Source organism: Mytilus galloprovincialis, chromosome 11, assembly GCF_965363235.1.
Source record: "Mytilus galloprovincialis chromosome 11, xbMytGall1.hap1.1, whole genome shotgun sequence".
NCBI lineage: Eukaryota > Metazoa > Mollusca > Bivalvia > Mytilida > Mytilidae > Mytilus > Mytilus galloprovincialis.
The window spans coordinates 39,746,691-39,774,024 of record NC_134848.1 but is presented as its reverse complement, the minus strand read 5'-3'; the positions used below and the strand labels follow the sequence as shown (position 1 = coordinate 39,774,024).

Here is a 27,334-nt window from a genome sequence, read left to right as displayed (position 1 = left end):
AATTTTTAAATGATTGATTGTTTGATATTCGAATTTAGAAAGGAATAATTCCTTGTAACTAAAACATTTGTCGGTATTTGAGCAATAAATAATTGGACTTAAATTTTCAAAGATAAAAATGATTTTTCTTTAAAATTATCACTTACCTCATGAGACGGGTCTGAACAGCGTCTTTTAGGTAACTAACAGCAAACTGTGATACATTATTGATTATAATCATTTTTTTTCATTAAACTTATGTGTTTTTTTTTTATTTTATTGAGAAGAGTTGGTATGCAAGTGGTCGAAGTAGTTATTTTAAGGGTACATGTATCACTAGCCTAACAATACTGGGGTTGTAAGTTCCAATCCGGTTCGAGGGAAGGTGTGTTCGACTCCAAACTTAATTGACAAGGATTCACACATTCCTGACGGAAATCGGTGGGGATCAGAATCAGCGCCACTTGATCAAAACAGGAAGTTGTCTAAATGACTTTTCCGGGAATGGAATCTTTATAAGGTGTATTGGTGTATACTCCTCGTCTCTTTTTGCTCATTTCTATTTTATACTATAAAATTATGAAATAAAAATGTAAATAAAATCAAACTTCCACTTTTTAAACAAAGTTGATCTAGGGGTAATCTCAGGTGCTCCGGAAGGGTAATCAGATCCTGCTCTACATGTGGCACCCGTCGTGTTGCTAATGTGATAACAAATCCGGTAAATAGTCTAATTCGGCAGGTCACATTCATGCAAGGGAAGGGGATTGTAGTTACGACGTAAGGAACATATCCGATATAAATATACCCGACTTACTCAAAAAGGAGATGGGTGATTGCAATGAAACTATCCACCATAGAATAGAGTGCAAGTATCTGAACCTGATGACTACTTTTAACAATAACAAAAATCCAAACAAAAACAGATATAAAAAAAATCTTTTATTACAATGTACAAAATATGTCTGTATAAGTAACATGAATAAAATAGCATTCAACTAACAAAATAACTTCCATTAAAAAATCAAAAATTTTCTTTCGCAAAATCAAAAGAAAACTTTTCACATGCTAGTTTTATGGTTTTCCCTAATTGAGGGGCTCCACAGAAAAACACTTTGACTTTTCCTTTCTGTTTTGAAGATATCTCTTTGAATACCTGAAAGAAGATTTTGAATTTAACTCGACATGTTTATAAAGAGATGGCAAATAATGTTCTAAAATGTATCAACAAATTTCACATTGTAAAGATTGAATGTAATATGTACTGATCAAGGGAATATTTTGTAAAATGTTGAAGGGTTTTAAATGGTGATAATGAAGTTGGGGTGAAATTTCCATCGTTTTTCGGATACATCATGATATCTTTTCTGTTGTGAAATACATGTGTAATTTTTTCACAGTTGTCCAGGATATGTTCGCCTTATCATAAATAACGTCACGTTTTCGGTTTTTAGTGTTGTTCTTGTCACTCAATCTTTATTGTTCTTATTTATTGTGTTTTACCTGCTTCTACCCTCATTTGGTAGCTTTTCAAATATATGGTCTAGGTACATGGCTATTTAGGGCTACATTGTATGTATATCGTAAATATTTTCTTTACATTTTATTCTGACTAACAGATGAGAATTGTTATTGTATATGAAATATCTAAGCTTATTCATCTTTCTTAACGATTACTTTTTAAAAAACAAGTACAGTTCCAGCTGTTCTGAATGAAGGTAAGCTTTGATAATATTTCCCTGTGCTTATTTAAAAAATTAATTTGGCTCGTTTAATTTTCATAAAAATTTGTCAAAATAAATTAACAAAAATATAAAAAATTTTAAAAAATTGAACCAACCGTTTTGTCAGAAAAATTACACTGGTTATATAGCAATTTGACAAACACCAATTTTGATCATTGAGAAGCTAAATATTCCTTTTACAACACAACGTAATTAAAACGTTAAGCTGACTTTACAGAGTTATCTCGCTGTAGTGTTAGGTACCACCTTAATTTGCTCTTTTGTGGTTACCATAACATTTATAATGTATGTTGATATGCTTGTGTTTTGTTTACTTTCATGTGCATTTCTTTTTCCAGTTATCTTGCTTGATTAAGCTTTTTACATTGAAAACAGTTGTATAAAGTTGTATGTGTTTGGTTTACAGCTTTATATAATAGAGCATCTGTTTTATTGTTTGTACCTATTGTTATGATATTGTAATTATTGTATTTATTTATGTTGGCCTGATTTGTGTTGTGTGGCCTGATAGTTGTTTACAGAATAATCTTAGAACTGTGCAGTTTAGAAATCACTGGAACAATTACAGAATGATTGGAACTTTCCAGAATGATCCTAATAAAAGATGCGTTATATAAACTTCTACATTTTACTAGAAACTTCCTTTGTAACTTTCTAGGATGTTCCATTATAGACTGTTCTAGAATCTTCCATGACAACTATATATATACAGACACTAAAGTTAAACTCTCACTCTTGGACTTAGACTTAGACATCGATAGACATTAATATTCATAGCATTTGGATTGACACTTTTATTCTACAAACAACATCATACTGGATTGTGACCGTAATATTCAGATTGGATTCCCAAAGATATCTGGATACAGATAAAGATAAAAGATTGGACTCATATTTTGACAGTTAAGTTGACAGTAATATTTGTGTAATACTTCTTGTAAACATTTGTATAATAAATCTTGTTAATTTTTATAATTGATTTGTGTCTTTTGTTGGCTACAATTTAAAGGCGATTTCTGGCCGTAACACTATATACACGCAACATAAATGAAGTTTACATATAGTACTAATTTGCTGCATACATTACCACTGATGGTGTTTCAACGCTTATAAAATTACCTTATTCCAATCAGGACGACCTGGTTGTGTTTTAACTTGTAATCCAGTTATCAAATCTCGTTGCGACTTCTCGTGCATAAGATCCAACGCGATCTGTAAACCAATTCCTTTCATTTCCGTTTTCTTAACTGCTGCTGTCATGTACATGTGCATATCGATAATTTTCTCATCCGGGTTATCTCTGCCGTGTCCAATCGATTGTTCAACTTCTAATGCTGTGAGTAATGATATAAACCATTCGAAGGCCTTCTGATCACGATTAATCCAAATAAAATCAACCTAAATTAAGTATTACAAGTTAATGCAAAGCGCAAAAATGACAAGATATTATGTAAACATATTTGATCTATTACGTCTACATATGAAGTACAGACAAATAATAGACGAGGGCTAATAGGTTACAGTTTTTATAGATTCAATTGATATCTATGTCAGTCTTATATTTTTTTTTTATTAAAACTGACCGGATTGGAATTGTTCATCCTGTGTTGGAATGGTCGAGAGTTAACAATTTTGAAGTTAAAAGTAAAATATAATGCTATGCTAAAAAGTAAAATCACAAAAATACTGAACTCTAAGGAAAATCGAAAAGGAAAGTCCCTTTTTTAAATGGCAAAATCAAAATCTCAAACACATCAAACGAATGGATAACAACTGTCATATTGCTGACTTGGTACAGGTATTTTCTTATGTAGAAAACGGTGCATTGAACCTGGTTTTATGGCTAGCTTAACCTCCCACTTGTATGTGGTTTCAATAAGTAAAAATATGTTTTCGTGCTTGACTGTAATATTTTATGGAATATTTTGGGTAGAAAAACATGATTTCCATAGCATAGCTTTTTGGAATTTTGGGTCCTCAATGCTCTTCAACTTTGTATTTGTTTGGCTTTTTAACTATTTTGATCTGAGCGTCACTGATGAGTCTTATGTAGACGAAACGCGCGTCTGGCGTATAAAATTATAATCCTGGTAATTTTGATAACTAATTATACTTCGTATTTATTTTTAATTTAGTCTGAATATGCAATTAGAATATAAAGCTTGTACCGACCAAAATTAAGTTTCATAACGTAAGTGGTAAATTTATTTCATTACATTTATAATAATTCTCCTAATCATTAATGACTATACAAAGAACAATAACAAAACACTTTTTTAAGTTTCATTGCTTCTGCAACAAATTCTTCTAACCATTAATGAAAATACAAAGAAAAATAACAAAATAGCCTTTTAAGTTTCATTGCTTCTGTAGCAACTTCTCCTAACCATTAATGACTTTACTAAGAACAAAAACCAAATACCTTTTTAAGTTTCATTGCTTCTGTGGTAAATTCTCCTAACCATGATGACTATACAACTAACAATAACCTATTATCTTTTTAAGTTTCATTGCTTCTATAGCAAATTATCATCACCAGTAATGAATATCCAATGAACAATATATGACCAAATACCTTTTTAAGTTTCATTGCTTCTGTAGTAAATTCTCCTAACCATTCATGACTACAGCTAGGACAATGTCGTTTTGATGCTTTAAACTTGTACATGACACTTTGTAAAATTGATGCCATTGGTGTGACGCCTATCCCAGCTCCTATTAAAACAGCATGCTCTGTTGTGAAGATTTCTCTTGTTGCTGTACCATAAGGGCCATCTATGTAACACTTTTAAAAAATAGAAAACCATTTTAAAAATAGAAAATCATGTTAAAAATAGAAAATCATGTTAAAAATAGAAAATCATGTTGGAAATAGAAAATAATGTTAAAAATAGATTTAAAAAAAAGAAATAGTACTAGTATTATTATAAAGGTCAGAAGCGAAAGATATCGAAGGGACATTCAAACTCATAAGTGGAAAATAAATTTACCACAACATGGGGTGGTCTTAGCTATATAGGTGCTCCGGAAGGGAAAGTAGATATTGCGCACATGTGGCACCTGACTTCTTGTCGTCTATATTTTAGTAGTTATTACACCGTCTAAATGGTATTTATATTTGAACTGAGCCACTACCCTTCAAACTTAACAAAAAAATAGTTATTCTGTTTTGATTTTATTGGTGAGTTTGCAGCATGACGTTTTGCGAAACATTTTAATTTTAATTATACTAGTTTATTGTTTTCGAGCGAAGTAAGGGCCCCGGTGGGCGAGTAGTTAAGTAGTCAAACGAATATATCATTAGACTGTCGCTAACATGGAGGTTGCAAGTTCGAATCCTGCAAATGAAAGGTAAACTCAACTCCAATCTTAATTGACAAGGATAGTCAGTGTTCCCACCTTACGTGGTTCTCTCCGAATAGTCCGGCTTCCTACACCAATAAAAAACTTACCGCCAATATATAGCACAATAGTGTTGAAAGTTGCATAAAACACCATGCAATCAAGCAATCAGGCGATCGTTTATGTAGAACGAGTGATGAAATTGATATAAAAAACTTAAACAACTTAGTTGTGACGACGCTGAAGGATTTCTGTTTAATCCTAAGGTTTCAATAAGGGTCTTCATTTTACATAGTAATGAAGTCAGGGCAATCATAATCAAAGATACTATGAGAATAAAATGGGTTTTAAAAATAAAAAAAAAATGCAAACGTAATGGGGTTCTTAAATTAGAGAAAAATAGACTTAAGTCAAAAGGAATAAAGACAAATGACATTAAAGCGACAAATTTCGGAAATGAGACTCCAACACATTCATTTACCTAAAATGTAATACATACCTGTATTTTGACTATTTTATTACGTAATGCAACTCTTCGTTCTCTGGCTTCTTCTTTCTAAAACAGAAACTTCAGACATTTTTATCATATTTAATGTATGCAAATTAGATTCTTAAACGTGTTAACTATTATCCTTGTGCTTCTGATACACAATGTTTTTTTTTCAAAGATACGGGTTTTCCGAAAAGCTTTTCGTGAAGAGCGATTCGAACTGCTTACTACATTGCAGTGTATGACATTCTAGTTTGACGACATGTTTATGGTAGCATGTAATTGTTACGGTCAACTTTCCTTCGGTGCTTGATTTTTTATAAAAAGATTTATATACTGCTGTTAAAATAATAACATTCTGTCATTAGAAATAAGGTAATATGGTGATTTCTTTTATAACTCGGGTTGATCTAATTAAAAAAAACTTGATATATACCATATACCACGTATATATGTTGATAATCGTATCTTGAATCTAAATGTCTTTGAGGTTTTATGTGTCGTTTTATTTACCTTGTATTTATATACACATATATCATAAGGCAATGCATTAAAAACATAGCATGCCGGGTAACGCAAGTTGCTTACTTAATGGAACTCAAACCAATAAAAATTTGACATCTTTTCACGGTGATATCTCGTTAAGTCCCTTTTGGTCCGTTTTAATATGTATTCAATTAAGTATTTAAACATTTTTGGCTTTTTTAACGTTTGATGAATCCATTCCACATGAAGAGGTTCGGATCCCCCATATATTTATATAGAGTATTGTTTTCATTCGTTGGTGAGTTAAATTAAAATGGTTACACGTTTAATGCAGGATCCATATAAGTGGGAGGTTTGGCTAGACATAAAACCAGGTTCAACCCACCATTTTTTTTTAACATGTTCTGTAACAAGTCAGGAATATGGCAGTTGTTAAATCAGGAATATCGCAGTTGTTATGAAATACTAGTAGTTCGTTTTTATGTATGTTGCATTATTTGTTTTGTTGCATTTCAGTGGTTCTGTTGTTCCGTTGTTTTCCTCTTATATTTGATGTGTTTGCAACGGATTTATTTTCTCTCCATCGATTTATGACTTTTGAACAGCGAGATATACTACTGTTGCCATTTTTTCATGAAATCACTGAAATCATCGAAATGTTGAGTTCATTAAATATAAATTGAGGAGTAGGTGAAAGATAATGACGTTACATACCGGATCATTTGAAGGTCTCAATGATCTTGACTTTTTTCCTCTGCTTGACAAAGTTCTTCTTCTCATTACCACAGAGTCTCGTTCTGAATTTAAAGACACAATATGTGTTATAATAAACTACAGATATATTTCTTTAATTTTATATAAAAAATATAGGTATTTCTTCTAATGAAATAGCTGATTCAAATATTTCATTGAAGTTAAAAAGAGGACTTTGTTCCCAACTTTTAAAATAACTTTCACACATATTTCATTATAAATCTATGCTTGAGAGAAGACATTTTTTCCAACGAACTAACATCTACATAGATTTCATTTATGATCTAAAATTTCTTCCATTTTACTAACTGCCATAAGTATTTCATTTTAGAACTATGTTGGAGAATAGAAATGTCTCCCAACAAGATAACAGTTTTGGATTTATCAAAAACAGTCTTCTAAACTAGAAATCAATTGTTGTAAAGTCCTTTTCAAACATTTTTTTTCAAATATGTTAACTTCCAATAAATATACCTACCGATACTACCACCTCCCTTCCAACCCCGAATTATGTAAAAAAAAATATTATTCGTTTGCCTAAATTTAAGGCGACAATTTTAAGGTGCACATTTTTCTGAAAAGAACTTGCCACGAAATCTATCAAAAGCCGACACATTTAAGTTATTTGTGCAAAATAATAGGTGCCTTACACCAAAACGTCCACTTTTGCCAAGTTTATAATGGAACTGTGCAATATGAAAATAGTTATTTGTTCCAGCTATGTTACATATTCATATGTCTTACCTAGTGAATTATGTTTGAGAGTAGCCCTCATTCGTCGGTCTATGGGATTAGTAGGAGCAAGGGAGGCAACTGTTTCTTCATCATTTGTTTCACCTGGATCGTACTGGTCAAAATATTTGTACAAACTCTTTGTCCAGTTCCCCGCAGATCTAATATGTAGCCATATTCTACCTGGAATATAATTATATAATTGATATTTTGAATTCGGTACTTTCCATTCCATATACTAACTGGTATTTAGATCAGTCACAAAAAGTATGACATATTTGTGAAAAGACTTTGCATTGTATTGATAAATCGTCTACATGCAAATTCATGGATCTTCAATCTGTCGATACATTTTTTAGTTGGCATTGCACAAGGTTATGTTTTTTTTTTCTCTAATTAGTTTTTAAATGGCTTTGAAGTAGCTGTCGGTACCTGCGACTAATCTCGAATCTGTTGTCAATGTCTTTTGTTATAGGGATGTATGTATATCCTGCTTGTTACTTGTTAGTCTGCTATGTATTGATCTGATGAGTTAACTAAAGCCCTTTTTAACAAAAAAGAAGATGTGGTATGATTGCCAATGAGACAACTATCCTCAATAGACCAAAATGACACAGACATTAACAATTATAGGTCACCGTACGGCCTTCAACAATGAGCAAAGCCCATACCGCATAGTCAGCTATAAAAGGCCCCGATAAGACAATGTAAAACAATTCGAACGAGAAAACTAACGGCCTCATTTATGTAAAAAAAAATGAACGAAACACAAATATGTAACACATAAACAAACGACAACCACTGAATTACAGGCTCCTGACTTGGGACAGGCACATACATAGATAATGTGGCGGGGTTAAAAAATGCTAGCGGGATCCCAACCCTCCCCCTAACCTGGGGCAGTGGTATAACAGTACAACATAAGAACGAATGTAGTTTGTTCATGTGTTGTACTGCTACACAACTGTTCAAAGCTATGAGACGGTTGGGCGTCCTATAACGTGTTAAACAATGCGACATTCTGTCGTACCTGTCTCGAAGCCTGTCATTCGGTTGTTGTCGTTTGTTGCTGTATATCATATTTGTATTTCGTTTATTGATTTTACATAAATCAGACTGTAAATTTTTCTAGTTTATAGTTGTCATTTTTGGGCTATAGTTGCTGACTATGCGGTATGGATTTTGCTCAATGTTGAAGGCCGTACTGTGGCATATAGATGTTATAGATGCTTAGTGATGATACTCCCGCCCAAATATGTCGGTCAACAGGGAATTGTTGAGGGATGACTTTAAAAACGTATCACACGGTAAAGCTTACTTAAATTTATACCCTGAAACAAAATTTAAAAAAATACTTGTATTGAAGTTCCTGAGAAAAATGTGACGAAAATTTCAACTTTGCTACTCGTGTTAAAAGTTATGTAATTGTCAGGTTAACAGGAAATTATTGTTTGATGAATTTGAAAACACATTACATGGTAAAGCTGACTTATATTAACTCTGTAACAAAATTTTAGAAATCTTTGTAATGCAGTTCTTGAGAAAAATGTGACAAAACAAATATTCATTGGACGGACGGACTGACGGATGGATGGACTGAAATACGGACGGACAGACAGAGGTAAATCAGTAAACCCCAACTTTTTTTTAAAGCGGGGGTATAATTAACGCGTTGGTTTTCTTGTTATAATTGTTTCAAACTAGTAATTTTGACACCTTTATCTTGCTGTAATGTGAGCCAAGGGTCAGTGTTGAGGACCGTACTTTGACCTGTCAGTGTTTATTTTTTACACATTAATGTTACTTGGTTGCATGGAGAGTTTTCTCATACCTTCTTCACGTGTTGCCATGCATTGAGAGTTTTCTCATTGGCACTCATACCTTCTTCACGTGTTGCCATGCATTGAGAGTTTTCTCATTGGCACTCATACCTTCTTCACGCATTGCCATGCATTGAGAGTTTTCTCATTGGCACTCATACCTACTTCACGTGTTGCCATACATTGAGAGTTTTCTCATTAGCACGTATACCTACTTTACGTGTTGCCATGCATTTAGAGTTTTCTCATTAGCACGTATACCTACTTTACGTGTTGCCATGCATTTAGAGTTTTCTCATTGGCACTCATACCTTCTTCACGTGTTGCCATGCATTGAGAGTTTTCTCATTGGCACTCATACCTTCTTCACGTATTACCATGCATTGAGAGTTTTCTCATTGGCACTCATACCTTCTTTACGTGTTGCCATGCATTGAGAGTTTTTTCATTGGCACTCATACCTTCTTCACGTGTTGCCATGCATTGAGAGTTTTCTCATTGGCACTCATACCTTCTTCACGTGTTGCCATGCATTGAGAGTTTTCTCATTGGCACTCATACCTTCTTCACGTGTTGCCATGCATTGAGAGTTTTCTCATTGGCACTCATACCTTCTTCACGTGTTGCCATGCATTGAGAGTTTTCTCATTGGCACTCATACCTTCTTCACGTGTTGCCATGCATTGAGAGTTTTCTCATTGGCACTCATACCTTCTTCACGTGTTGCCATGCATTGAGAGTTTTCTCATTGGCACTCATACCTTCTTCACGTGTTGCCATGCTTTGAGAGTTTTCTCATAGGCACTCATACCTTCTTCACGCATTGCCATGCATTGAGAGAAGAAAACATTATTACAAAAATCGATGATATTTAACCCACCATCAAGCTCTGGTGCACTGCTTACTGTAAACGGATGCCATTCGTGTCTGGATATCACTGGTATCTGAATAAACACATAGTCTCCTGGCTGGTAGGCAAAATTATCAGGACGAGATATTTCTAAGTGGGTAACCTGAAATTAATGTGTATTGTTGTCATCCAATCCAAATAAACTCTCCAAACAATATTGCATTATAATTCACATTCAAATCAACATTTTTTTATCTTAATGTCTTTAAGTCAGAGTTAAGTTAAAGAATAAGATTATGTCTACCCTTTTTTTACTTGTTTGCTGCTTATATTTGTTTATGAGAAAGTCAGAATTTTAACAAAATCGGTCCCATGACTCACTCCATAGTTCATGTCTGACTCAAAGTGTTTATAGCTTAATATCAATACGATCGATCTTTAATCAAAGGACATGTATTAATGCTATTAGAAACTTTCGAATTCTATAAGAATTGTAATGCAATGTGCTCTACCTTTTCTGTGTATTATAATTTATTTTAAGGCATTACAATAAGTGAAACAGTCGCGCGTTTTGTCTACATACAGCGCAATCAAAATTTGCCAAAAGACCAAAAAGTGAAAAAGTATATTTTAACAAAACACATTTGACTAGCAGGTCGAACAACGGATATTCTTAAACTCTGCAGACTGCCGTTGGCAATTTCCAAATAAACGTATCACCAGATTTAACAGATTAATCTCTTAGTTAATAAATGTATATATACGAAGCATAATGTTTATAAAAGGAAGAAAGACGTATCATAAAGCCGTACAGAGCTACCTACAGGTGGTTTGATAAAAAAAAAAGGGGGGGTTTGTTTTTTGCTTTGCCCTAATTGCATATAACTGAATTAAAAACTAAATATTTCTGTAGTAATATGTTAATGGCCAATGCATATACAAATGTGCATAACAAACATAATAACTTTCTACCTGGACGGCATCATTACTTTTTTTTCTGAATCATTATTGAAACACTCATGCTTCTGTTTTGGGTGATATTTTGTTCTTGTGGTAAAGTATGTTTATCAAACAAATGATATTCCCTATAAATAATATTATAATGCAACAACGTTTGTAACGTTCATTTTGATTAGATAACGTCACTTATTTATATGGCATCAATTGACAATTGATGCTATAAGACATACGCGCAAGCGCAGAAGGCATATGGCAGATTTCATTTACGTGTTTTAACCTTGTTTTCTGTCAGTTTCATTAGAATGGAGATAACAATATTCAAATCCCCAATTGATGCCGTCGGATCGAGCTTAAAATACAATATAGTTATCTCCTAATTTGCTATACATACCGACGAAGACAACAAAGAAACTTCCTCTATAAATGTTTTTCCATATCTTGCTTGTTTGACGAACTTTGACCTTGATATTTTTTCTCCAATGAATATGAATCCAGGGGCAATAAACCATTTCCAGAAGTTTGGTCCATGGAATATTAATAAAATCCAGAAAGGTATATAGCAAATGTGTGTCCAATAGAAAATCTAAAATGAATATAAAACATTAGGTATAAGATAAGATAAGGTAAAATAAGATAAGATAAGATCAGTTTTATTTTCCAAATTAGGTCCCCAGAGGTGCATATACACATAACATATATATTTGATACAACATACAGTATTTTACATGACATTCATATGATAAACATTAACTATTGAAATAAAGTCATACAGGCTATTATGTGTTATATATACACAAGAGACAGTGCCAATTATGAAACACAGAAAGGTCGAAGATGAATTCCACTTCCTATTAGAAAGTGATTACTATACAGAACTGAGGAGGGAATTGTATTCAAACATACCGGCATTTTTTTTAAATTATTTTTTAATATACCTAAATGTGAACAGGTAATTCAATTGATTTTATATTTTATTAGATAATCGGCAAAATACTCCTTCAAAGTTTTTACAAAACGCAGACTTTAATAACAGGTAATTTTACTACTTTATTGGTCTTCTGCTCTTGCTAATTTCATTGAAGTGAAATTTAGGTCCAATGGGACGGATGTTCTTATACTTATTGTTTTACAATTATACATCAATTGTAATACAATTATACGAAGTCAATGAAACAAAAAATATACTTACTTATATAAAATCTTTACCAGTATTTAATCAATACGATAAAAAAAGATTCTAGTAAGTTCAAGGTTTGTTTATAATAAGACAATCGTTCAAAGAGGCACTAGCTACGAGAAATATGAAAACCCTAATATATTATTTTGTTTGCCTCAATCAGAAATGAAATACAAATAGTGAATTACAAATTCCTTTTTGGTAGCCAATAAGGTTCAATTTTGTCAAAATAAGCAAAAAAACATTGATTATGAATTATTCACTTGCAAGTGAATAATTCGACCTCATTAAATCCGTATTCATGTGAACTTTAATTTAACCCCTTAGCTTGAGATGGATAACATATGAATTGTATGTGTAAAGTTATTTAAAGGAAGAAAATTTCAACATCGAAAGCAAAACAAAGGTAAATCATATGATTGACTGATTAGATCCACAAATAAACATTCTAATACAGATAAAAGCGAAGATAAACATTTATTTTTTATCTGTAATATGAAATTAAACAGACCTAGAATAATTCAACAGCACGTGTTTGCTTAATCTATTTATATCTATATTTATGTTTACATCGCTTATAGGGTCATTGGAAGACTTTATAGGTCAACTCGATAACTAATTAGATGGCGTCTAGACTCAAATACACACGAAACGAAGCTACGTATTTTCATGCCTCTGCCTTGCTTATTGTTTTATCTAGACTTTTAATAGTTTTGATAAATGTTTAAAATTGTTATAAATCAAATATGAGAATTTGATTAGAATCGGTGAACATGAAAAGTAAAATCACAAAAATACTGAACTTAGAGGAAAATCAATTAGGAAAGTCCATAATCACATGGCAAAATCAAAAAACAAAAAACCTCAAAAACGAATGGACAAGAACTGTCATATTCCTGACTTTGTACAGGCATTTTCAAATGTAGAAAATGGTGGATTAAACATATTAAATGGTGAATTTGACAGTTAGTGCCCCTTTAAATAAGCTAAAGTACATCGACGTTCAAATTTCATAAATTTATTAAGAAGATACAAATCATGGTAAAAAAAAATGATGGAATTCTATAAGGGAGCTACCATTTGATTTTTATGGGGGGGCTAGGATGAAAAATTTTGTCCTGCATTTTTTTTTTTAGTTGTAATCTCTGTCCTGCCTTTTTATTTTTCACTCTATTCGGTCCTGCCTTTTTTTTTTTAGTTTATTCTGACTTTTTTTTACCTAAAATGTCATCCTGACTTTTTTTTTTTTTGCAAGTGTCTCATCCTGCATTTTTTTTTTACTCAAAATTCCTGTCCTGCCTATTTTTTTCAAATTTCATCCTAGCCCCCCATAAAAATCAAATGGTAGCTCCCTAAAGTCCAAACGGATCCTGGCCGGATGTGCTGTTAAGGTCTTAACCCGTGATTGTGACTTGGGTAGAGAGTTTTCTCATTGGTACGGATACCACATCTTCTTATATACTAGTATACATCTATCTAAGAACAACTTCGAAATTGTGTATTTATTATTAACACGAATGTGTCCCCAGTACACGGATGCCCCATCCGCACTATCATTTCTATATTCAGTGGATCGTGAAAAGGGAAGAAAATCTCTACTTTGGCATACAATAAGAAAGATCATATCTTAAGGAACATGTGTACTAAGTTTCAAGTTGATTCGAATTCAACTTCATCAAAAACTACCTCGACAAAAACTTTAACCTGAAAACTTAAACCTGAAGCGGGACAGACGGGCGAACGGACACACGGACGCACTGACCAGAAAACATAATGCTCATAAATGCATGCAAGGGGCATAAAAACAATAAATAAATAAAAAAACTTATTATAGCTGATAGTGTGCCAATTCAGTTTTATGTTATAGCAATCGGCAATCCTCGGGTAAATCCGCTACTTCCGGAATCGGCCGAGTTGTGACGAATGATTTTATAGGTTACCTCAAAATGTCCAGATCTTCTAACAAACTCCATGGAACATATAATCATTATTATCAGGATGATATCTAGAGCCCAACCTGTGAAATACGCACTACCAATAATTGTACCAAGCTCTGCCGCATCTGTAACCAAGATGTCTGCCACTGTAAACTCACTCTCATCTGCCACAATAACTAGGAAGATAGAAAGAAAAAAAATAATTGTTCTGTGATCATGTCTGTTATGTTTGTTTTTCTTTAATTGCTTCGTATATTCTGTTTATATGATATCCCCAAGTAATAGTTTCAAAGTCTCATCTTGAAATTCCTTTTTTCAAAAACAAAAGCCTTTTGAATTAATTTCGACATTAACTAAGTTCTTTTATTTATGAATTGATACAAGCTAAATTGTCGCTTTTTCAAATTCATTTAAGTCCCTACCATCAAATCCTGAATCATTTTTATCAAGATAATTCACGTTGACTTCGTTCACAACAATGATTGCTGTTTTCGATTGTTTTGATATCTAACTAAAGGATTCGCGCGAAATCGCGGTACAATTGGGCAAGTGTTGAAACAAAGAGTTTATAAATATAGCAGGCAGTACGTAGACTGAGCATGCACAAAAGCATAGACATGTAGAAGACACGAAACGGTAACCATGATAACGGTCTCTGAATTGGGTCATTTTCTAAACATTTGACGTTTTCTGTATAAAAAATAATCTTTCAAAGACAAATTTAGGAAGTACAAAACACTACATTTATACGGAATATCACAAATATTTCCGAATTTTAATGGTTTCAGAGGAGGTTCGGCTCAATAAAATCGGTCTCTTCATTTAGTAGTAAAAATACAATCTAATTAGACGGTCATACCTTAACCTTTATTTTGTTATTTATACATACCTGCGTTTCCAATATGAGCTCCCGTATGTATTATTGATAGGATAAAAATTATGATGCCCACTCTCTTATGGAACAAAATGTTATGATCCAATGGAAGGAAATTATTCCAAAATGTTAGTCTGAGGTACGTAAGAGATTTCCTCATCATGAGTATAAGAATTAACATACAGTTAAAGTTCAACGGAAGTCCACAAACCCGAGCGGTAATGAGAAATCCGTTTTCTTCTCTATAGAGATATCCAGCATAACCCATGAGAACGATGTTCACTACTGCGTACCATACATAGAATAAAACTTTTCGAAGGTTATTCGCAAAATAATTCTTTGAACAAAGTTTGAAGCAACATGATGGCGTCGATTTTGTTTTCTTTTTACTGTTGTCTTGTGGTTTTAGCCATTGTGCAGCGCTGAAAAAATAAAATAATGAATTATGGATATTACAACAAACTTCAAATATGCATCAATAATAAAAAATTATGTTCAACAAATATCAATATGCAAAATTAACAAGTTTAACCCCGCCACATTATTTATGTATGTCCCTGTCCTAAGTCAGGAACCTGTAATTCAGTGGTTGTCGTTTGTTTATGTGTTACATATTTGTTTTTCGTTCAATTTTTTACATAAATAAGGCCGTTAGTTTTCTCGTTTGAATTATTTTACATTTTCTTTTCCGGGCCTTGTATAGATGACTATGCGGTATGAGCTTTGCTCATTGTTGAAGGCCGTACGGTGACCTATAGTTGTTAATGTCTGTGTTGTTATCTACTATGTTTGATTTTGAAGCTACTTATTATTCTCTATTCTTTTTTTCTTTTGTCTGTTTTTCTCAATTCAAAATATTTTTTGTCTTTTAATCTGCACTTTTTGCCCTTTATTTTCTTTTTGCAAACTCAATCCAGACCATCATAAATTAACTAAATCTCAAAAACATGACATCAGTGCAACATATTTAATTTTTTTTTTTTAACTTTAGACAATTGAATAATCAAGAGTTTGTATAACGTTTCAATAATTTTTATATTTGTCTTATCGAAAAGCTCTCTTTAACAACTTGATATAGTATCGCCGAATTTATTTTTTCGTATTGATTCAAACTTTTATAAGTAGGGGAAAATTGTAAATCCTAAAATAAGTATGAGTTCCTCATCTGCAAAAATATTGTCATCGTAAATACGTGAGCTAATCGACTTTTTCTACAACTGATACTATATGTCCATGCTATGCAAATCATTGTGGTGAAGCGACCATAGTAACAACATGTACCAATGAAAATTCATTTAGTTAGCCGTCTCTAAATCCGATATAATATGCGTAATATCTTAACAAGCGAATACCTTACCGTTCTGTTTGGTAAAAAAATGTCCTGAACCAATGGTGTGACGTTATTTCTATTTTTCAAATTATCCAAAGTTCTTTAAATGCAGAAACGGCAAATAAGCCATATCAGAATCTAATGAATCCTGGGTAATATTTCCAAAAGCGAACACCAAAATGTCGTGATTGGTTAAAAATGTCATAAACAGTGAAAATTCAACCAATGACGTGACGTTATTTTACATTCTGAAACGGTGAATTGTGTGTGTATATAGCACTTACCTTATAGTTAAATTCTCAATAACACCGGGGTGTTTTTCAAGTTCGTTTTTAAATTCATCAAATGATATATATCCAATATTTTTTGTATCTGCAGATTCAAATAAAACAGCAGTTAGATTTTCTAGGTCATCTTCACTAAGCTTTACTGAACTTTCTTCCATACAGCATCTCAGCACTGTCATCAGCTCTTCAATGTCCAACTTGCCATTACCTAATACATGTATGGAATATAAGCATCAGAATTAATCATTGATTACCTAATATGAAATATAATCATTAGAATCAGTGATCATACAATATTACATATAATCATTAGAATCAGTGATCATACAATATTGCATATAATCAATAGAATCAATGAAAACCTGATATTGAATATAATCATCAGAATCAGTGATCACCTATTATGGAAAATAATCATCAGAATCAGTGATCCCCTATTATAGAAAATAATCATCAGAATCAGTGATTACCTAATATGAAATGTACTCATCAGAATCCATGATTATCTAATATGGAATATAATCATCAGAATCAGTGATTATCTAATATGAAATATAATCATCAGAATCCATGATTACCTAATATGGAATGTAATGATCAGAATCAATGATTACCTTATATTAACATTAATCAGCAGAATCAGTGATTACCTAATATTGTTACAATCATCAGAATCAGTGATTAACTTATATGGAATATAATAGTCAGAAGCAGTGATTACCTAATATGGTATTTAATCATCAGAATCAGTGATTACCTAATTTGGAATGTGATCATCAAAATCAGTGCTTACCTAAATGGAATATAATCATCAGAATCAGTGATTAACTTATATGGAATATAATAGTCAGAAGCAGTGATTACCTAATATGGTATTTAATCATCAGAATCAGTGATTACCTAATTTGGAATGTGATCATCAAAATCAGTGCATACCTAAATGGAATATAATCATCAGAATCAGTAGATTACCTAAATGGAGTATAATCATCAGAATCAGTGATTACCTTAATGGAATATAATCATCAGAATCAGTGATTACCTGGTATGGAACATAATCAGAGATAATCTCATATGTAATATAATAATCAGAATCGGTGATTAAATATTAATGAACATAATTTTCTGAATCAGTGATTACCTCATATGGAATATAATCATCAGAATCAGTGATTACCTAATATGGAGTGTAATCATCAAAATCAGTGATTACCTAAATGGAATATAATCATCAGTATCAGTGATTACCTAAATGGAGTATAATCATCAGAATCAGTGAGTACCTAAATAGAATACAATCATCAGAATCAGTGATTACAGAACCTAGCATGGAACATAATCAGAGATATTAACCTCATATGTAATATAATCATCAGAATCAGTGATTAACTATTAATGAACATAATTACCTGAATCAGTGATTATCTAATAAGGAATATAATCATCAGAATCAGTGATGTATAGAATTAAAAAAGAGAGTGGCGAACGATTCCAAAGGGACATTCAAATTCATTATTCGAAAACAAACTGCCAATGCCATGGCACAAGAAACAAAAAAATATCAAAACCAAAACAAAACACAGACAATCAAAAGCTGATCAACAAGAATCCCACAAAAACAGTGGCGATCACTGGTTCTACGGAAGGGAAGGCTAATCCTGTTCCACATGTGGCACCCGTAGTAATGCTCATAACAGTACACACTCGGTGTTGATCTTACGTGGTAGGTCACATTTGAGGAAAAGAGTAAAACACAATTTAAACTACGTCTTATATTCATTAATATAGTGTTAAGTCATTGTCTAAACGTACAAAGTGTAAAGACATTTTTAATTTCTATTTAAATAACGTGTAAACATTTAAGTGTAAAATAAAACAATTCACACCAAATCAAAAGGCATCTACGGGTCAAACTACTAATATACTATTAACAGCAAATAAATGTCTACACGATATAATTTGACCTAAATCTTAAAAAGAAATAGCAAAATTCTATGGCGACTTGTTATACCACAATTTATCCTGAAGGTCTGTTTCATTAAGATATAAGTAGGGCATACTTATTTGTACATGCCCGTGAACATCTGACGGGGTTTAAAAATTAGAACATAACTATTATTATATAGTATATCTTGGTTTTTTTCGCACTACGTGTTGTTTCTCACATTTACAAAGACGTTTTCCTTTGTTCCAATTTCACGACTTTAAACTTTAAACTCCTAGTGGGAACAAATTAATCTTCATTCGGCATACTGTATGACTGGTATTTTTATTTATTTTCATGTCAAAAGATTTTTAAAGCAATAATCTGTTTTGACGAGAAACATGAAACCAAACAAACTCGACATAAAAAATGACACGTATCAGGTGGTTGCATTGACGATCACTCGAACTGAGGGATCTTTAAATCTTGTATCGTGATCATAGGTTATTAAGCGGATACATGATCAAGTCATCATGGTCTGATGCACGTTTTAAAATTAAGACTTCTCTGTGTGAACTTGGTCAATTATCAAAGATGTAGATAGTCAAATGACCCGTTGCGTTACATTAAAGCAAACTTAAGTGAAATTGTACACTTAATACTGAAGAATGTCATGTAAATGTCACATCTGATATGAAAAATAAAATAAAAAGTGTTTTTTAAGAATGACTAATGGAAAAAGAGTAAGTGGTGGGATGTAAGATGCGGTAAAATGTTTTACTTTTGTAGAGTTAATTAGTTTTTATTTTATTTTTTGTACTTTTTTAAAATTCCCTGCTAACAAATGATAGATTATTAAGGACGTATGGATCAAACACCCTCAGGAAAAACTGACCGTGTTTACTCTTTTGTAGTCTATTTTTGTCTGTGAAGCTCTTCACGTTTCTACGTATTTTTACAACCCCCGCATTCACATATGTTGGTTTATTGGATTCTAATTAAGGTTTGTCCAGAAAAGTAATTCGGACGCACGAAATAAGAACTATTTATATTTTAATTATTCGTTTATGGTTGATCAAAACTACTGTCTATTCTTTTGCAGTATCTTTTGGTTATGACACTTTTTTTAATTTAAGTTTCTACGTATCTTTACAACCCCGGCATTAGCGTACTCTATCGGTATAAGCGTTCCTGATTACGGTTAATCCAGATAAGCAATTCGGACGAACGAAATTCAGAAAGTATTTATATTCTTTAATGGCTGATCATAGCTACCTTAACCTAATTTTCATCTACAATCTGTTAAAAACTACTAATTTACAGTAGAGAACCGAAAGATAAGCGCATTGCATTCATCAATAACGTTTTACATCGACTTTTAATTCTAACATAAAAAAAAATACCATGACTAACACGACGGTAGCCACGTATGAAGCAGGAATTCCGGACGAAATTATCCGAAGGTTTTGTTAGTGTTCGTGTTAGTCGAACTAACTCATTTTTTAAGATGTGGTTTGTTGACTGTACAGTTGTTTGTCTTGTCGTCATTGTTCATTTGTTGTCTTTAATTGAGACTCTTCAACTTATGAATTTTAACTGCTGTATTGTATCTTGAAACTATCTGCATTTTGGATGTTTCTACTTGCAATAACTTTAATATTGGAATTGGTATTGAAACAAGGAATGTGTGAAAGAGACAACAACCCGACCAAAAAGCAAAAGACAGCTCAATTCCACCATGGGTCTTCAATGCAGCGAGTAAATAAACTCATCATAGATACCAGGACTAAATTTAATATATACGCCAGACGCGCGTTTCGTCTATAAAAGACTCATCAATGACGCTCGAATCCAAAAAAGTTAAAAATGCCAAATAAAGTACGAAGTTGAAGAGCAATTTAGAACCAAAATTTCTAAAAGTTTTGCCAAATACAGCTAAGGTAATCTATGCCTGAGGTAGAAAAGCCTTAGTATTTCAAAAAATTCCACAACTTTGTAAACAGTCAATTTATAAATATAACCATATCAATGACAATTCATGTCAGCACAAAAAGTGCAGACTACTGGGCTTGTGATACCCTCGGGAAAATAAATCATTTATAACTGTTTGCAGTACTATTTTTCTTAACCACTCATCTCCCTCGTAAAAAAAGATCAGACCCTTTAAAAATATCAATTAATACCAAAAACATAAGTCGGTACTGGAAAGCCAAACTACTAATGGATTGATTGACAGTTGGTTGCTTAACGTCCAGTGGCAAATGTTTCATGCATATTGTTCAAAAAAATCAAACAACTAATGTTATCTATTATACTTATGATTTAATCAGACCTATTACAAGTAAAATGAAAACAGTTTAACATTATCTGGATTCAAGAATGAAAGTTCCCCTTGACTATAAAAAAGCCTTGAGATGAATAAAATCGGCACATCTCTTTGATAAAATCTTTTTCTACCCATGTTATATTGATTTAACACGTCTATATTGGTCCACCATGATTATACGAAAAGCCCCGAGACGAACGAAATTACTTCGATCTGAATAGATAGCATCTTCATATACATACCACGTGATACATACATGACATCGATTTTGCACTTATATCTTTTGTCAATAATTAAGATATCAGTATGCACTGAAAAAAAAAACGAAACTGAAGGACTTTATTTATAACATAATTTTGATTTGGGTTTCACGATTACGTTTATTTTGAATAAAATTGAGGATACATTTGGAAAAAAATCGAATATGAAGGACATTATTTTATTACATAATTTTTCATTTTGTTTTTTATTCAATGACAATTTTTATTTTGTTAAATCATTATAATAAGTATACATTTGGGAAAAACGAACCTAAAGGACATTATTTCATTACATAATTTTATTTTAAATTTGGGTTTCAGACCGTAATTTTATTTTTGTCTAACAAAAGTATTCATTTTGAACAAAAACGAACTTGAATGACACACTTTGTTTCGGTTTCAATATGTATAAAAGTTTTGTTATGAATGACTAATGGAAAAAGAGTAAGTGGTGGGATGTAAGATGCGGTAAAATGTTTTACTTTTGTAGAGTTAATTAGTTTTTATTTTATTTTTTGTACTTTTTTAAAATTCCCTGTTAAAAAATGATAGATTATTAAGGACGTATGGGTCAAACACCCTCAGGAAAAACTGACCGTACATAACAATGTTTATTCTTTTGTAGTCTATTTTTGTCTGTGAAGCTCTTCACGCTTCTACGTATCTTTACAACCCCCGCATTCACATATGTTGGTTTATTGGATTCTAATTAAGGTTAGTCCAGAAAAGTAATTCGGACGCACGAAATAAGAACTATTTATATTTTAATTATTCGTTTATGGTTGATCAAAACTACTGTCTATTCTTTTTCAGTATCTTTTGGTTATGATACTCTTTAAGTTTCTACGTATCTTTACAACCCCGGCATTAGCGTACTCTATCGGTATAAGCGTTCCTGATTACGGTTAATCCAGATAAGCAATTCGGACGCACGAAATTCAGAAATTATTTATATTCTTTAATGGCTGATCATAGCTACCTTAACCTAATTTTCATCTACAATCTGTTAATAACTACTAATTTACAGTAGAGAACCGAGAGATAAGCGCATTGTATTCATCAATAACGTTTTACATCGACTTTTAATTCTAACATAAAAAAAAAAATACCATGACTAACACGACGGTAGCCACGTATGAAGCAGGAATTCCGGACGAAATTATCCGAAGGTTTTGTTAGTGTTCGTGTTAGTCGAACTAACTCATTTTTTAAGATGTGGTTTGTTGACTGTGCAGTTGTTTGTCTTGTCGTCATTTTTCATTGTTTGTCTTTAATTTAGACTCTTCAACTTATGAATTTTAACTGCTGTATTGTATCTTGAAACTATCTGCATTATGGATGTTTCTACTTGCAATAACTTTGATAGAATTGGAATTGGTATTGAAACAAGGAATGTGTGAAAGAGACAACAACCAAAAGAGCAGAAGACAGCTCAATGCCACCATGGGTCTTCAATGCAGCGAGTAAATAAACTCATCATAGATACCAGGACTAAATTTAATATATACGCCAGAAGCGCGTTTTGTCTACAAAAGACTCAAAATTCCTAAAAGTTTTGCCAAATACAGCTAAGGTAATCTATGCCTGAGGTAGAAAAGCCTTAGTATTTCAAAAAATTCCACAATTTTGTAAACAGTAAATTTATAAATATAACCATATCAATGACAATTCATGTCAGCACAAAAAGTGCTGACTACTGGGCTTGTGATACCCTCGGGGAAATAAATCTCCACCAACAGTAAAACCCGCAACCGTAGTCAAGCTTCAGTTGGACTCTAAACGATAGTGTGTATACTAGTTCAGCGAAATGAATGCCGTATAAAACTTCATTACATATATAATTTATTTATAATTGTTTGTAGTACTATTTTTCTTAACCACACATCTCCCTCGTAAAAAAGATCAGACCCTTTAAAAATATCAATTAATACCCAAAACATAAGTCGGTACTGGAAATCCAAACTACTAATGGATTGATTGACTGTAGGTTGCTTAACGTCCAGTGGCAAATATTTCATGCATATTGTTCAGAAAATCAAACTACTTATTGTATCTATTATACTTATGATAAGTAAAATGAAAACAGTTTAACATTATCTGGACCAAAGAATGAAAGTTCACCTTGACTATAAAAATGGCCTTCAGATAAATAAATCGGCACATCTCTTTGATAAAATCATTTTCTAACCATGTTATATTGATTTAACACGTCTATATTGGTTCACCATGATTATACGAAAAGCCCCGAGACGAACGAAATTCGATTTGAATGGATAGCATCTTCATATACTTACCACGTGATACATACATGACATTGATTTTGCACTAATATATTTTGTCAATAATTAAGACGTCAGTATGCACTGAAAAAATCGAAACTAAAGGACTTAATTCATAACATAATTTTGATTTGGGTTTCATGATTACGTTTATTTTAAAAAAAAATTGAGGATACATTTGGAAAAAAATCGAATATGAAGGACATTATTTTATTACATAATTTCTCATTTTGTTTTTTATTCAATGACGACTTTTATTTTGTTAAATCATTATAATAATTATACATTTTGGAAAAATATTTATGACGTTTTTTCCCTCATTTCCGTGATCACAAATTGCAATCTTTAATTTGCTAAATGAATTTTAATTTTATGAATTAGAAAATTTGTGGGTGTGGCATAAACGTTTGAACTCAAGGTCAACTTCATGTGTTTGCATTCAATGGGCTGAGACATAAATGATTTCATTATCCGGAAACAAATTATTTCATCAGCTGATATTCGTTACCATTTAAAATTCTTTAAATAGCGTATTTTAAAGTTAATTTTTTTTAAATATTTTGATTACCAAAAGGATTTTTGGAAATTTAGTTTAACTATGTTAACAGTCAGAATATTTCAGTTTCATAAAACTATTTGTTTAAGTAAAAATTAAGCAGGTACCGGAAGTTAAGTGTGATTCTTTTCACATGTTCCGTATATCATTGAAAAAAGTTACTAAACATTAAAAAAGATAATAATTTAATTTTGACCATGGATTCAAATTTTGTTATTCACTTCCCTTCTGAAACAATAATAAAATATAATCAAACAGTTTATTGAAAAAAGATATTCCGTCCAAAAATTAATCGTCGATGCTTTAAATTATTACTCTTACTTATAAAATAAGTTTTCTAAAGTGTTTACGCAATAATCGACATATATGCACATGCACGTTTGTTCTAATTGTTTGGTGACCAATTTATTGTGCGTATATATGATTTTTTAAAATAAATCCGTTGATTGGTTCAAGTAGTAGTGGTACATTTGTAGTACTGGATGCCATGTTCTTTTTTATGAATAGCAAACGCCTAACTTTTATTAATGGACATTTTCAAAAACATTTAGAGAAACAAATTAGACTAGAGCTGCAAAAAAGTTTTTCGACAAAAATTGCAGTTTTGAAGTTTGATGATGATGATGATGATGATGATATAAAAATTAGAATAGGTTGTATGACTGCCATCGGGGCAATTCTTCTCCAAGTAGCAATTAACAACCATATATCACCATACAGTCTTCAACAATAAGAAAACCCTAAAGTACATGTATATACGTAAATTAGTAATAATTTAATTTTGGATGTTACGCGTATTCTGATTGGCTGACGTTATTTTGTTATCGGCCCATAGACATAATTTAGTCATGTGACCATGATGTCATCAACGTTTTTCATGGTTTTCTACCATTTAAAATGGAATTTGGAATTAAATTATAAGAAATGACTGTAATATTTTTTCTGTCTATTCGAAATCACATAAAAAAAATGTGGTGCACACTGTTAAATAACCCGCTACGCGCGTTATTCAGTGTGCACCAAATTTTTTATGTCATTTCTTCATAGACAGAAAAAAATATTACAGTCATTCCTTAAATAAAACAATTTTAATCAAAAAAAGTCCGAGAAATCGGACGCTATAAACTAATTCAAATCGCCGGGAAGTCCCAGTAGAGTGCGGTATCTGAGTTGTGAAGACCTGCGTTCACAAAGTGTGAACAGGAGAAAAGATTAATGAATTAATGAACAAGCAGATGCACAGATCACATGTACTACCGCCTCAGTAAGGCGGGAATAAAAACCATGACGTAATGATAAAAGGGTCTGGATAGGGTATCCAAAATAGAGAATACTAGTAACGGTCTGAAAATAATCATATGATGGAAGATAGACAAACAATGCAAAGGAAAGAGAATAAATGATAATATGACTAAAATGGGGGTAATAATGGCTTAAATAATACAAAAATGAAGACCCCCTTTCAGACCATCGTCAGGGCTTAGGGGGCAACACTATGTATAATATTTACCGTCAACATCGTACAAATCAAACAGGAACTTAAGTCTTTGTGACGGTGTTCCTTTTGTTACTTTCATGAGAGGTGTTGTAAGGTTCAAAATATCTGTAGTCCCACTGTTGTTGGAATCACATAGAGCAAAAAATCGTTCTGCGAAGAAACACTGAAATGAAAAACACACTGAATAAATTTTTAATTGACACCTTGATAAACTTTTAACTTACAGTCACACATTAATAAATCTTTAATGAACACACTAACAAACTTTGAATTGACACACTGACAAACTTTGAATTGACACACTGATAAACTTTTAATTGAAACACTGATAAAGTTCAATTGACACACTGAATAAAATTTGGAGATATGGAATTTGTGCTTTTATTCACTCTCTGAATAAACATTAAATTGATGAGAAATAAAATAACTTGATTACTTAATTAAGGCTTGATCAAGTTAAAAACAATCTGGTGAAGTGGTGACCAATTTAAAGTCATGTACATGTACTTAAATTCCTTTCCAGAGGGAACTAATGATGATGGAAGTGTTTAACGACCTTGACTGACTTCTCAGTCCTCGCACATTCGGCTCGGTGCCCGAAGGCGTTTGGTGAGCTTATACATATTTTCTGCGGTGGGTCAGAAACAGGTGAGGACGCCATTATAGGTAGGCCGCAATCTTGGTTTTTACTATTTTGATGTTTCTTTACTTCACAACGGTTGAGGGAAATAACACCATACTAGTGTACTAGTAGTTTTGTCATACATGTTGAAAACTACTAAACACAAATTGTTACAAAGATTTGCCTTTTCCTTTTCAACTTGCGACAGATTATTTTATATTTGTGTATTACCTGTTTCAATCCAATAGCATTTTTAAACTGCTGTAAAGTGATTTCGCTTTTGTTTCCAGCAATTTTCTTTAATTGGGATTCCATCCATGTTAACCATTTTGTTTCTTCTTCCCTGTAAATTAAAACATTAACTTGTTTGGCTGTCAATATTACACACTCATACTACTAAACATACAGGAAATATAGTAAGTAACCCCTTCCTCACCCCCTCCCCCTCACCCCCGGATCGTATGTCGTAAAATTACTTACAAATTGAAAGCCCTCTCCGTTTCCTTGATAGCAAATATCAATCCCGGGTCAAAGAAAAATATAAGTTTCCAAATATAAGACCCAAACTATCGGCATATTTGAGGGCATGAATTGGGTTAACAGAGTAGAGCATAACGCAATCTCCAGCGCAGTGTACTAAGTATACGAAAAGGAAACGAGTGCTGTACGGAGATTGAGCATAACGATCAAATGATCATAGAATATCTAGAGAAATATGACCCAAACAAATACAGAATAGGGAATAATTATAGGATGCAAGAGTATGAAGAATAATCGTGGAAAATAAAAGATTATAAAAATGATGATGTGGTATGATTGCCACTGAGACAACTCTCTACAAGAGACCAAACGATAGAGAAATTAACAACTATAGGTCGCGGTATGGCCTTCAACAATGAGCAAAGTCGATACCGCATAGTTAGCTATAAAATGAGGCAATACAATACTGATAACAGAAATGAACGAAATACAAAATATGTCTTGTACTTATGGTATACTACACAGACATACTTACACGCTGTCGAAATACTCTTCTTTCCATAGATTGTCCCTGCTGAAAAATGATAAGTCAGAGTTTATGGTGTACTCAATTTAAAATTGTATTTG

General features: G+C 32.2%; 1 protein-coding gene across 4 annotated transcripts in view; it reads right to left on the bottom strand.

Moving 5' to 3' along the window:
* Positions 1 to 908: 908 nt before the first annotated feature.
* LOC143052164 (NADPH oxidase 5-like) overlaps positions 909 to 27,334 on the bottom strand; it is a 41,900-nt gene continuing 15,474 nt past the window's right edge. For all 4 annotated transcript variants that reach the window (XM_076225119.1, XM_076225120.1, XM_076225118.1 and 1 more), the window contains exons 3-16: positions 27,243 to 27,281; positions 26,459 to 26,570; positions 25,618 to 25,768; positions 16,760 to 16,970; positions 15,161 to 15,567; positions 14,275 to 14,447; positions 11,549 to 11,740; positions 10,228 to 10,360; positions 7,540 to 7,710; positions 6,757 to 6,839; positions 5,566 to 5,622; positions 4,300 to 4,509; positions 2,844 to 3,122; positions 909 to 1,135 (exon numbers count right to left, since the gene is read on the bottom strand). In XM_076225119.1, the coding sequence (XP_076081234.1) occupies positions 1,004 to 1,135; positions 2,844 to 3,122; positions 4,300 to 4,509; positions 5,566 to 5,622; positions 6,757 to 6,839; positions 7,540 to 7,710; positions 10,228 to 10,360; positions 11,549 to 11,740; positions 14,275 to 14,447; positions 15,161 to 15,567; positions 16,760 to 16,970; positions 25,618 to 25,768; positions 26,459 to 26,570; positions 27,243 to 27,281 (2,350 nt within the window). In that variant the 3' untranslated portion in view covers positions 909 to 1,003. The remainder of the gene's footprint in view (positions 1,136 to 2,843; positions 3,123 to 4,299; positions 4,510 to 5,565; positions 5,623 to 6,756; positions 6,840 to 7,539; positions 7,711 to 10,227; positions 10,361 to 11,548; positions 11,741 to 14,274; positions 14,448 to 15,160; positions 15,568 to 16,759; positions 16,971 to 25,617; positions 25,769 to 26,458; positions 26,571 to 27,242; positions 27,282 to 27,334) is intronic.